General features: G+C 37.3%; 1 protein-coding gene across 1 annotated transcript; it reads right to left on the bottom strand.

Annotated features, from left to right (window-relative positions):
- Positions 1–7,115: 7,115 nt before the first annotated feature.
- Positions 7,116–8,051, bottom strand: LOC124975470 (olfactory receptor 5L1-like). Its single transcript, XM_047538173.1, has one exon. It carries the CDS (start codon positions 8,049–8,051, stop codon positions 7,116–7,118), a length of 936 nt encoding a protein of 311 aa, XP_047394129.1.
- Positions 8,052–14,352: the final 6,301 nt, after the last annotated feature.

Here is a 14,352-nt window from a genome sequence, read left to right as displayed (position 1 = left end):
AAGAAACTGTGGCATATATATACAATGGAATATTACTCCGCAATGAAGAATGTTAAAATTATGGCATTTGCAGGCAAATGGATGAAATTGGAGAATATCATGCTAAGTGATATAAGCCAATCTCAAAAAAATAAAGGACTAATGATCTCGCTGATAAGCGGATGAAGATATATAATGGGGGGTGGGAGGGGTTACCATTAGGGTTAGGGTTAGGTTTAGGGTTAGGGATAAGAAGTGTGGTAAGAATGAAGGAAAGATGGACTTATAGAGGGAAAAGAGGGGTGGGAGGGGTGGTGGGAAGGGAAAAAAATAATGAATCAAGCATCATTGCCCTATGTAAATGTATGATTACACAAATGGTATGCCTTGACTCCATGTACAAATAGAGAAACAACATGTATCCCATTTGTATAAAATAATAATAAAAAAAGAACAATTTATGACTTATCAAACATTTACTGCTCACTGCTACCTACTGCCTAACAAGGCAGTACACAAATGTTAGCAGTCTGAGTCAATACCGCTAAGATATTTGTTGGGAATCTCCCAAATAATGAATGCTGGAGAAATGCCATGGCAAGTAATGGTACCACCGTTTACTGGTGACGAGTTCTGCTCCCTCTAATGTTGAAGCTTGAACACTAGAGAAGCACGCCAAGGCAAGCATATTAAGCATGTTTTATTTAAAAGTAGTAATAATACAGACTTCTCTTGGGAGGGAGACGAGGGCCATGACTGATGTTCTAAAGTCCCAAGAAGTGAGCGCACCCTACAGATTTTGTAGGCTAAGGTCTTTTTTTGTTCTACAGTTCTCTCCTCGCTTATTTGTCCTTCCTGCCTCTGTGACTAGGCCTGGTTTTACAGGTGAGATGTAAAAAGTGAGAAGGGGATGGGGCAGGGGGAGGGCCAAAGTGATTCAGCAAGGACCTAGGGGGCATTAATTAGCAGCTTCTTTTCTGTAGTTCCTGACAAGGGCAGGTAAATTTCATAATCAATGGGCTCTGCAGATCTTTGATATTCCATTCTCCCAGATGCAGTCTCCAACTTCCAGAGGCAGATGACTTTCATGGCCTTCATTCCTTGATTTGACCAGATCCCCTATTTCTACACTAACTGCCTGTCCCCAATTCTGGCTTCAGTAATATGGAAAATGAAAAAGTCCCCAAGACAATGTGAACTGAGAAAAGGGAGTGAAAAGGCAGCCATGTAGTGACAGCCTTCATCTCTCTAGACAAATGTTTTCCAGGTGCTGGCTGCAGAAAGGGAGGAGGTGTTTATTCACCCCTAAAGTAACAGTCTCTAGGGGGCATTCATCTCCTTCAAAGTAAATCCTCTCCAGACACTGCCCACAGATTCCCAACCCAAAATGTTCAAATTCTGGAGTGACCAAGAAAACTGTTATGCTCACTAGACCACCCCTCAAAATAACTTATTTTAATCCAGTCCCTTTCTTTGTTCAGTTGCTTATTTTCCACCAGGAAATTGGGTCCACTGGTGCCATTTCATCCCCACACCCCCTGTTTTGTTGTGAAACTTTATTCCTGAATAAACAGCTGAGATGATTTGTGAGGTTTGTCTGTCCTGGTCTTTTTGTGCTAACAAACACTTTCATAGGATATGGAGACTGATTATTATTCACATTTGAATGAGGTTTGCTTGAAATCCTAATAAATGAAGATAAAACAGAATACATGGTAAAGTGATTAGGTAGTTTTGATACAGTGCCTCATTCTACCATGCCTGGAGTCTAAGCAGTAGACGTATTAATGAGTGAAGGCTATGAAAAATAACAACCCCCAAGAGAAAGGGGAATAACAATCCCCAGGGAGAACGGAAGACAATGTGACTGGGTTGGGGGAGATGGGGGTGGGGGAAGGCAAACAATGGATTCTGGTTCTGGACATTCACCTTTTCCTAGCAACAGTGGGTTTTGCACTATTTCAACTTTTCCTCCTAATTTGAGATTTGAACTTGCACAACTGGTTCCCCATGACTACCCAAATGAAGCATTTTTTGCTATGATTCACTCCTCACTTAAACCCTATAAAGATCAGACCCACCCCAGTTGTTATCAATCTCCACTTTCTCTCCAGAAAATGTGCCCCTCTGATACTTGATTGCTTGATTCTGCTGATTAATAAAAGGCATCCTTCATCTTTCTGTAGAGATCTGCTCCCATTTGGGTCATTCTTTGCTTTCAGTGAGCCCCATCAAGGCCTACATCAAATGTAAATGTTGCTGAAAATTTGGTCCTTGTCCCCAATACCAATCCAATAATGAGGACATGGGTTTTGAGAAAAAGGAAAAAGAAGTTAGTGCTTTGCTAGCAAAGAACAAACACAGAGGATGCCTGTCCTAAAGGCTGTGATTCTGTCCATCAGCAGGGACAGGTGGTGTTTCAAGAGGTGACTCAAAGGGTACATTCCACATGTTCTTTCTTGGGAGTTGTAATTCACATGTTAACTTGGGAGATAGTCATTTCTGAGGTCTTCTGGTACCATCCCCCAAATCTGGATAACTTCATTCCTCTGGGGTGGGTGTGTGCTCAGGGACAGATAATTCTGCCTAGGATGGGGAAGAAAGGTGATTCTGTTTTCCCCCTGAGATTAGGGATGGGGAGAGATTAGGGAGGAATAGGAAGAGAGGAAGAGAAAGAAACATGTTCATTTAAAAATAAGTTGCAGAGGCAGAGCAGCAAGGGCTGCATTTGAAGCATAAAGTGGACCACTGTTGCATGAAAGACCTTGAGACTCACGTGTGGGAACACCTCCAGCCAACTCCTTTGCCTCAGAGGTAGAAAACAGAAGGTGGGGTGACTCTGGATGGAAAAGAAGGTGATAGCCCTAATACTTTTCAAGGCCTGCTTAATGTACATTTTGCTCCATGGTCTGCCCAGAACCACATAAAAATTCATAAACTGGCACACCAAAATGGGTTTTTCTGCTCAGGCCTCTACTCGCATGGCCAGAGTTCTATCTCTTCTTGCTTAAATAAATTCTGCTTCATTTACTTTTCCCTTCCCTATCTGTGGATTTTATTCTTTAAAGTTTGCAAGACAAGAACCCAGAGAAAATGGGTGAGGTGGGAATCTAGTCTTATGTGAAGACTTCAGTTTTACTAAAATCCAAGATCTCTGATACTAGCATTGTAGATTTAGGAGAAAAAAAAATATGCACATCCTAATATCTAAATTCTAATGGCTAAAATGAGGGTGGCTGGGTAGCTGCAAGGCTTCTAAAACATAGGGAATTCAATGGTGAGGGTTCCTCGGAAGAGACTGTGGAATTCTTCCACTTGTAATGGTTGCCACTTCATTTTTTGAATATACCCTCATTGCTTGGAGGCTGCTTTTTAAAAGGAAGTGTTTTTCTTTGTTTGTTTGTTTTCCTCTCTCTCTCTCTTCTCCCCTCTCTCCCTCCCTAACAAGATTAGGCACATAGTGTTATCTTTTCTTCCCCTAGCTAATGGTCCTTGAACACAAGCACCACAGGAAGGTGATATCTGCCAGAGGATCTAAGAAGTGAATGTCTTACACACATCAGGCTCTGGTTGCCCTGGGACCCATACCAGAGCACACCTGGAATGCAACCTTGAAGAGTTTCTTTAAAACCCCCTGTTCCTCCAGATGGGCAGAATCACAGCCTCTGGGACAGGAGTCCCCTTAGTTTCTCCTTTGCTAGCAAAGCAATAGAACACCTTTTTTCCTTTTTCTCTAAACCATGTCCTCATTATTAAATGGACCTGAATTGGCACTGGGGACATGGACTGAGCTTTCAGTAACACATTCCGATGCTCTCTAGACCAGTGGCACTCCACTGGTGCAAGGGCACTTGTCCTGTAGGAGAGATGTGGCAGTGTCTGCGGAGATTTCCTTGCTTGTCACAAATGTGTGTGCTGCTGTGCCCTGGCATCTGATGAGTAGGGGTCCCAGATTCTGCTAAACATCCTATAAAGCATAGGATCAATTCCCACAGCTCAGAATGGTCTCATTCAAAATGTCAGTAGTGTCAAGGCAGGGAAACACTGTCCTTTTTGGAAAAGGTGAAAGAAGTTTCTCTTTTATTAATCTTCACATGCAAGGTCTCACAAGGGATATATAAAATCTCATCCCAGTTCAAACATTTGAAAATCAATTGAATGCTACACCCTCATCATAAGCAGAACCTAACTCATTCTTTCAGTCAGTGATTTTTTATGTATAACAGTCATATAATAAATAGTATTACTTTGCATACTTGAAATTTGCTTATTGGGCACATACTGTTTTCACCATAGAACAGAAAGAAGAGAAAAAGAAAAGAAAAAAGGAAAAAAAATTATAACTATGTGAGGTAATGAATGTATGGATTATGTGAAAAGTAATTTACATTATGGTGGTTACTTTACACTCTGTATGTGTATTACACTATCAAGCTGTACACCTTGAAGATACACAATCTTTGTCAATTTTATCTCAATATATAAATATTTAAAGGACAGAAAAAAATGAGTAGCTGTGTATTCCAGGGATATGGAAATCTTTTAGATAGATAACAAATGACCCTGAACCTTAAATATTTCTTATAATCATCAATTAGAGTGTATTTTTTGGGCCATATCTTTGAAGGCATTATCATTGTTATTGTTGTCATTATTATTATTATTATTTAGTATTTAAGTTCAAAATAGTAGTCTGAAGCTAGCAGCTTATTTGCAGATTATATGTGAGAGAACTTAGGTTGAGTTTAAGCATCTTGCTCAAAGTCATACATCAGGTGTCAGAACATGGTCACAAGTCTTGAAACTCTAGGTCAAAAGTTCTTCCCAATTCACTACAGTAACAAAGGCCTATGTTCCATTTAAACAAGTGACTCTTGAAAATAGAGACACAAATAAGTAGCAATGCAATCTTAAGAGAATAAGAAAACAAATGCAGTATTAATGTAGAAACAAGGAAAGTTATCTTATGCCTTAGCCTTTAAAAGATGTATGTGTTGAACTTGAAAACAAAGTTGGAGGATCAAGCATAATCCTGAAAAACTATAATTGTTATGCTGTTTGGAGAAAGTTTATTTGAAAACGTGATTAGATGAAAGACCTTTACAGGGATGAGACAGGGACTAAACAGAGGGTAAAATGGCAGACAAACTCTCAGGCCTTCATTTATAATTTGCTGCTAACAGTCTTTTTCTACTTCTCCACTCTCACACTGTGTGAATAGTGCCTTTTCTTATCCCCTGTTCATAATTAAATCAACCATAAACATCATGTAGAGTAGGACCATGCAGAGAGACTCAATAGTCTCTTTCATAGAGAATTAAAGGACAATTAAAGGAATCAACAACAACAACAACAACAAAATTACTAGAGCCTTCCTGATTCAGTTGCTCCATAAAAGTCTAAGCCATTCTTTTGTTTGTGGGCAATTTTGAGGACTCTTTCAGTAAAGGCTGTCTCATTTATCTGGAGGTGAAGCCCTGTATCCTCTTTATTTTTCTTTTCCACATTAGAGCTTCATCTATATATTCATGCTCACTTGACCTCACATTCATATTAAACATCTTTTCAAATGTTCCCATCTCTGATATCAGGGAGAGTATCTGGATTATCTGCAGGTTTGGGAGGTACTGTAAATGTAATCTCAAGGAGATATCTTGCCAGTAAGAGGGAAGCAAAAAGTTATCTCTCTCTCTCTCTCTCTCTCTCTCTCTCTCTCTCTCTCTCTCTCTCTTTCTCTCTCTCTTTCTCTCTCTCTCTCTCTCTCACACACACACACACACACACACACACACACGCACACACACATGAGAAGATGCAATGAAGATAGAGCTGAGGGAGTTTTGAAGAAGTTTGTCTAGTTGGATGAACTGTCATGGAATGACTGCTGCTACCAGAAGCTGGAGGAGCAAAGAATAGATTCTCTTCTAGAAACTCCTGAGCCCTTGAGGGTATTCACACCTTGATTTTGTCCCAATGATATGAATCTCAGATTTCTGACTTCCAGAATTGTGAGAGAATGAATTCCATAGTTTTAAACCATTACATTTGTGATAATTATTTTCTGAAACCATAGGAAACTAATACAATGGGTTTAGGATAGGGTTTTGATTTAGAAAAGGTAAAGGACTGTATAGAGGGAAAAGAGGGGTGGGAGGGGTGGGGGGAAGGGGAAAAATAACAGAATGAATCAAACAACATTACCCTATGTAAATTTATGATTACACAAATGGTATGCCTTTACTCCATGTACAAACAGAGAAACAACATGTATCCCATTTGTTTACAATAAAAAAAAACATGCAACAAAATAAAAAAAAAGGTAATGAATGAATGGCATCATTTCTTGCAGATAAAAATAATAAAAACATTAACAAAGATTTTGAAACCTTAAAAAGTAGGACATCAAACACATAATTTAATTGTTTAATCAGGAATAAATATAAATTTGAAGCAAAAGGTAAAAGTAAAGCAATAAAAATGATAATAATATAATAGTTTATTAATTGGTTTTAACATATCATGTACACTGGTAAGGATTTAAAACAATATTTAATTTTCATGAATATTTTATCATAAATGTAGAGAATGTCATGTTGTTTGCAGATGTGAATGTTTACAAATGTTCCAAAATTGTAATCTCACAGCAGAAGAAGTAATAAAATAGAAAATAGTGGAAAATTACTAAAAGTGATATCCAGAAATACATATGAAAACATTGGAGACTAATAGCATATTATGAAGAAAAAGCATAGACTATTAAATAAATATAATTTTTCCTCTAATAAAAGTGAATTCTATTTAGTGAAAATGGCTATATGCATCAAGGATGATGGAAAAACATTTCTATATGCACTTTGATGGGAATTTGTTGTGCCTATGTCAGACCAAGAAATGGGATCTAATTATACCATCTTACAAATCCATTCAATCCAGTTGGAGATTGAAGAAGAGCAGGTAAGGTAGAAGAGTCAATTAAATAATAACCATATAATACATGGCTTAACATACAGGAAAGTGGTCCCCCAGAAAGCACACATAATCCCCTGGTTCCTAACATATTTCCCCATTTAATATTTCTCTACATTCATTCGCACATAATTGCCTTTAAACTTTTCTTATGCAACGCTGAAATCTACCTAAGAAAATAATTTGGATCCTACCATTTTTTTGAGTGCTTCTTTCACATCCTTGTTCCTTAGACTGTAGATCAGGGGATTCAGCATGGGAATCACCACAGTGTAGAACACCGTGGGCACTTTGTCAGCATCCTGACTGTGGCCTTGACTGGGCTGGCAATAAGTGAACAGGATGGTTCCATGGAAGACAATGATGGTTGTCAGGTGGGAGGCACAGGTGGAAAAAGCTTTGTGCCTCCCCTCTGCAGAGCGCATCTTCAGGATGGTGATGAGGATGAACAGGTAGGAGGTGAGGATGATCGTGATGGTAATGATCTCATTCACAGTGGGCACAATGAATACCATGAGTTCATTAATTGACACATCTGAGCAAGCAAGAGAAAAGATAGGTGGTAGATCACAGAAGAAATGATCAACCACATTTGATTTGTAGGATGAGATTTCAAGAACTAAACACAAGTGAATCAGAGAACACACCATTCCACAGAGGTAGCAACTGGAAACCAACTCCACGCGAAGCTTCTGGGACATGGTTGCCATATAGAGGAGAGGATTGCAGATGGCCAAGAAGCGGTCATAAGCCATAACTGCCAAGAGGAAGACCTCAGTGACCACACATGTACAAAAGAAGTAGAACTGCACCAAGCACCCTAGGAAAGAGATGGTTTTGTCCTTGCTGAAGATGTTGGCTAACATCTTTGGCACAATTGTGGTGGAGTAGCAAAAGTCTATGAAGGACAAGTGGCTGAGGAAAAAGTACATGGGCATGTGAAGTTGGGAGCTTAACTGAATCAGTGCAATCATGCCCACGTTGGCCAAAACCGTGACTCCGTAGATGAGAAGGAATATCAGAGGGAGAAGGACTCTCAGCTCGGGGACATCTGACAATCCCAGCAGAATGAATTTTGTCACTGTGGTGCAATTTTCCTCCACCATTCCTGCTTGAGTCAGGTTGGGAAGATAATCTGTTCTGTATTTTTTTCTGGAGAGAGAATAAAAGAGAAAAGAAGTTTATATTAATATCAGAAAAATTTAACATGATATAAAAATATATCATTAATCTCAGAATATTTAACTATCAAGGAAAAGTTAAGTATCTCAGTGAATGCCAATGTTCTAAACTAACTTATTCATCAGGAGAATCATATTTATTTCCAACTTTTTCTCCCAGAGTAGGTTTATGTAATCTGTTAAGTTAGGTCACTCCAGGGACTTTGAAATAGACTCCATGTTTAATTTCAAAGTTACATAGTACTCCCTGTAATATTTAGTGTGTTGCATCTAAGCACAATGGCAGACCTCATGAATTTATTTGTATAATATACACTATTCTTTGGTTTGATTTGTCAAATCATAACATTAATTTGCCTTAAGTGAGTTGCTTTACAGCTACTATTGAGAAACATGACAAATTTGGGCAATTAGAGGCTCAGGAAGATAGGTCATTTAAATTTAGAAATATGTAGAGTGAATAAAAGTTAAAAGGAACCCTGAAAATCATAGTAATTTTGCTTATAAAATTGATAGTATTTTTATTAATTAATGTTCAGTATTGCTGATGACTTATGAAGATGAATTCTTATATAAACTTATCTGGAAAGTAAGTAGCCAATATGCATCTGAAGTCTTAATCCGTAAAATAATAAAAGATAAGTCATCCTTTTGTTTAGAAGAACTCTTATTCTTAGTAAAGGTTTAGGTATATTAAGACAGAGAAAGGGATAAAGAAAGTCTACCATTTACTACTTTATCTTTCATACATTCAATGTTTGATGTTACACACAGAAAATCATTCCAATCAGCTTCCTCTACAACTAAAAGACAAACACATTTTATATATTAAGCACAAAAGAAACAGTTCTCATAAACATTCTATTTGTATGAGAGATGAGTTCAACATATTTTAAAATATTTTTTTTCTCAGAAAATATTTTAATTTCCTCTTCAAATAACCAGAATCTAGTTTTAGCTAACAAACCTGAGGTACCAGCATTTCCTCCTAGGTCCTAAGGATGGCAGGTGAATAGTATATGGTTAGAGATTTATACTACACTTTAAACTCCTGGGAAATGGGTCCCTGAAGTAAAACTGTTATTAATGTCTGTGGTTTAACCAAATACAAATGGCACAAAGGGCATGTGAAGTAAGTCAGGAGATATAATTAATCTCTGTGGAATTAGTTGACTATTTCATCAAGCTACTCTAATTCAAGAAATAACTGTTTAAACTCAAACATGCCTCCTTTCAGACTTCTGATCCTTTCTTTGGAATTCTATAAACACAGATCAAATCATGACTCAGAGTTTATGCTTCCATTCTCAAGTGACATGTGTATTTCTTATAATCATTCACTTTCTTATTATATTATTAAATTCCTTTACTTTCCATCAGGTCAGGCACTTTAAATCACACCAGAATTCCTTCAACTATCATAATGAACTTACTAATAAGAAATTCTAATTAAAAATCACATTTTGAGGTACACATTATGTGTCTACAGCTATTCTAAATCATGAGGTACAAGTATTGCTCTTCTGGTTTCTGGTTTTATACTACATGGCTGAATATAGGGGAAGCACAGAACCAGCCCCAGCGTAGGAACTGCATTTTCCCTAGTGGCTGTCCAATGTTGGAAGGCATCCAGGGGAATCACTCAGTGAACTCTCCTAGGTGAGCGCCCTTCACACTTGATAAGGACCAGCAAGGCGCCTGTTGTACTTGTCTTTATATATCACTGGATATACATGTGGGTTTTCGAGGTATACATGATCCAAAAGCAATTTTATATAAATATATTTTATATATTTTCAACTTCTATACAATATATTTCTAAAGTCAATCTGCCAAAGTTTTCACAAAAAAACTAAGGAGAGAGTTTGTTTATCTATTCAAACACCTGTTTCATTTTCACATACAATAGGAAAGTTTATGTAAACCCAGAATATAGTGAATTATCATCTTGAGTAAAAATCTGTAAATCAAACAAAAGGGCAACTTGAAATATTACATTGGAGCTAATTTTTGAGTCTTCTTTGGACATGTCATAAACTTTAATAATTTTTCAGCCTTTCTCTAGTTCCTACATTTCATTCTACTGTCATCTAGTGTGTAGAAGTCAGGGATGCAGCTCATATTCAAAGGACATGGTGTAGTGGTCCCCATGGAAAACTATCCAGTGTGAAACATCAGTAGTGTTATGAGTGACAAGTCCTACTGTCTATGTCATGATTCTTCCTTTTGATATTTTCTATTTTTATTTAAAACTTCTTCCTGAGGTTGTGAGTGTATTCTTTCTGCTTGTCTCTGAACTCTTATTGCTTATCTTGGCGATTTTTGCTTTTTTGTTTTGTTTTGTTTTTGATTAATTTGAGAAAAATTCTTAGCTGAGTTTCTACATACATTTCCTCTGTCTTGACCTCTTTACCTTGAAGGAAATCCAATTATAGTTATTCTTATTCCTTGATGTTACTACACTACCCTTACATGTGGTCTTTACTCTTTTTCCACTTTTTCATTTGAAGTGGGCTTTATTGATCTGTCTTTAATTTCATTAATATACTGCTTGGTTATGTTGGAACTACTACTATTCTCCTTAAATACTTTCTTTCTTGGTTTTTTTTTTTTTCACTTTAATTTCTAATTATAATTTTCATGACTTTTTTTTTGAAATTCCCTATATACGCATGCATGGTGCCCACCTGTTTCATTAGTGCATACAGAAATTATAACTATTTTAGATTGATTTTTATATATTTCTAACATATATTTTGTATCTGAATCTGGTTCTTTTAATTTTTGTTTTTGCTTTCTGACAGCAAGTTACTATCTCTTGCTTGTATGTATACCTTATAATTCTGATTAATAATGGATATTGATGACTTAAAATGGAGGCATGGACTTGGAGTTCCAGGTACTTGGATCAATAGTATCTCTTGAGTCCAGCAGTTTGAGATCAGCCTGGACAACATAGTGAGAGCCCACCTAGGAAAAAAGAAAAAAAAAAAAAAAAAAAAAAAAAAAAAGAAAAAGGAAAGAAAAGAAGAGGAAAGGAAGGAAGGATTGGAAGAGGGAAGAATAGATATTATTATTTTGGGAATAATAGAGCATTTGGTATTTCTGTCCAGAAATTTCTCCTTTTCTTTGCTCAATATTAAGTATGGGGATTGAGCTGGACCTCAGCCTAGATGACACTGTGATTGCCTCAGCTGTAGGTATCCAGCTTGACATGAGTATAGCTATCTTGCTTGGAACTGTCAACTTGCCCATCAGGTAACCCTGGCATGCATTTCAAACTGTATTGGATAAGAAATATAAGTAAAGATATTCATCAAAACATTCATGACCACAGCTGAAGTCTTGGATTTTTCTTAACTGACTTTTAACCTATCAATAGTATTTGTTCTGTTTTGAGGAGTTACAGCTACATTCTGGTTGACTGGAATGTAGCTGAACCACCTGTGTCTATTTTAGTGTATGATGCTTTTGTCCTGCCATGGAGACTGACTTGCTGCCATCCAAGACTTCCTCCATTCAAAAGTACCTAATGAACTGATTTCGACTCCATGTAATTCTGTTTAACTATCTCTTTCATCAATCTCTCTGAACCTTCTACCTTTTATGGCTGGTTTGCATACACCTGATTTTTATGAAATAATTGATGAGCCAGCCAGGAGCTTTGGAAACTGATGAAGGAGAAAGACCATTCAGCAGGGGAAATCCTGAGCATCTACTCATGTATATGTGGAAAGGGTGGGCTAAATGCCAGATCCTAGAGGCCTGCCAAATGAGTACAGGGACACTCTGAAATTGTGGCTGTGATTGGAGCAACTGTTGACAGAAATTTGTCTAATCCACTGTGGTGAGGAAGGGCTGTAATTTGTGCCACCATTGAATGGCACTATTGTATGGTTTGTTACTGATGCAAAACTGGTTGCAGAGGCCAGAATAAAATGGATGGAAGAGGAATTGCAACTACAAAAAGATGTGCATTGTTCCACCTACCTTCTGTCCTCCAACTGCAAAGAAAAAGTAGAAGAACAAAATTCTAAGTTGGAGATGTTAACTTGTGAATTTTTCAGGCTAGGAGGGAGCAATGGAAGAAACAACTGTCTCTTGACCTCTCTTGACCTGAGCGAGATACCAAAAAATGGAATTTCTGGGAGCAGGAAAGATCAGACTAAGAAGATTTCATGTCTTATGAAGCAAACTTTTCATTGCAACTGTGATTGCAGTGGAAGACAAAAGTTTAGACAGCAGTCAGCTTAGCCTGGAACAACCACCATGCAAGAAACCTTACTTGGGTTGGGGTTGTAGCTCAGAGGTAGAGCACTTGCCTAGCATATGTGAGGCCATTAGATTTGATTCTCAGCACTGCATATAACTAAATAAAATAAAGGTCCATTGACAACTAAAAAAATTAAAAGAAAAGAGAAAGAAACCTTACTAATCCAGCCACAATCATCAGCAGAATTGATAGACACTGCAAAAACTAGAATATCTTCCTACTAGAATCTGCCTGCCTGAATGGTGAGTCTCTGGGATGTGGAAGATTTTGTTTGCAGGAGCAAGAAATAATTCTTGAAAAAAAAATGGATTGATATCACAATGGAGTTGGCACTTAGGCAAGGTTACACATTTCTTGAGTTCCCTGCAGGGATCCCATTGCCTTAAAGGCTAGACCACTTGGCAGTGAAGGAATCATGATACAAATGAAGGGTCTTTGACAAGGCAGATGCTCTCCCAGAGAACAAAGAAGACCAGAGTTTTCTGAAGGAACTGGAAAGGGATGGGACTGGTTCCTACACTCAGTTTTTAAAATTAATTAATTAATTAATTAATTAATGTTCTTCTTTTTTTAGTTATATATGATAGTAGAATACAGTCTTATATAATTATATAAGCATGGACTATATCTTATTCTAATTAGTACCCCATTCTTGTGGATGTACATAATGGTGGGATTCACCAGGGTATATACATATATGTACATAGTAATGTTATGTCAGAATCATTCCATTGTCTTTGTTTTCCTATCCCTCTCCTTTCCCTTTATTCCCCTTTGTCTAATCCACAAAATTTCTAGTCTGCTTCTCCCCCTAGTTGTTGTGGGTTAACTCCCACATATCAGTAAAAATATTTGATCTTTGTTTACTGGGGATTGGCTTATTTCACTTAGCTTGATAGTCTCCAGGTCCATCCATGTACTGGCAACTGTCATAAAGTCATTCTTTGTAATGGCTGAATAAGAGTCTGTTGTGTATATATGTCACAGTTTTAAATCTATTTATCAGTTAAAGGGCATGTTGGTTGCCTCCACACCTTAGCTATTGTGAGGTTGAACTGCTGTAAACATTGATATGACTGCTTCTCTACTCTGCGGACTTTAACTGCTTTGGATATATACTGAGGAGTGTTATAACCAGGTCAAATGATGGTTTCATTTCTAGACTTTTGAGGAATCTCCACATTGCCTTCCAGAGTGATTGCACCAATTTGCACTCCTAACAGCAATATGAGTGTGCCTTTTACCCACATACTTGCCAACATTTACTGTTATTTTTATTCTCAATAATTGCCATTCTGACTGCACTGAGGTGAAATCTCAGTGCAGTTTGAATTTGCATTTCTCTAATTACTTGAGATACTGAATATTTTTTCATATATTTACTAACTATACATATTTATGCTTCTGAGAGGTGTCTGTTTAGTTCCTTTTCCCATTTCTTGATTTGGTTATTTGTTTTTTGGTGTTAAGTCTTTTGAGTTCTTTGTATAGCCTAGAAATTGACACCCTATGTGAGGAACAGGTGGCAAAGATTTTGGCTTATTTGTTAGACTCTTTCTTTACACTCTTAATTGTTTCCTTTGCTGTGCGTAAGCTTTTGGTTTGATGTCATCTCATTTATTGATTTTTGATTTTACTACTTAAACTTCCAGAGTCTTGTTAAGGAAGTCAGTTACTGAGTCAATATATTGGAGTGTTGGACCTACATTTTCTTTTAGTATGTAAGCATTTCTGGTCTAATTCCTGGGTCTTTGGTTGAGTTTTGTTCAGTGTGACAGCTAGGAGTTAAACTTCATTCTACTACATAGCCCATTTTGAATGGTCTGGGTCCTTCCTCCTTGCCCTTCACGATGATGTGGTCTCCTCTCTCAGCCCCTTGAAAAGGACATTTTTCCCTTCTTTTTCCAAGACCCTTGAGAATTGTGTGGTTCCTTTCTGTTTCTTCAGTCTTTT

This window comes from Sciurus carolinensis, unplaced genomic scaffold (genome assembly GCF_902686445.1).
Source record: "Sciurus carolinensis unplaced genomic scaffold, mSciCar1.2, whole genome shotgun sequence".
Lineage (NCBI taxonomy): Eukaryota > Metazoa > Chordata > Mammalia > Rodentia > Sciuridae > Sciurus > Sciurus carolinensis.
This window is presented reverse-complemented; position numbering and strand designations above follow the sequence as displayed.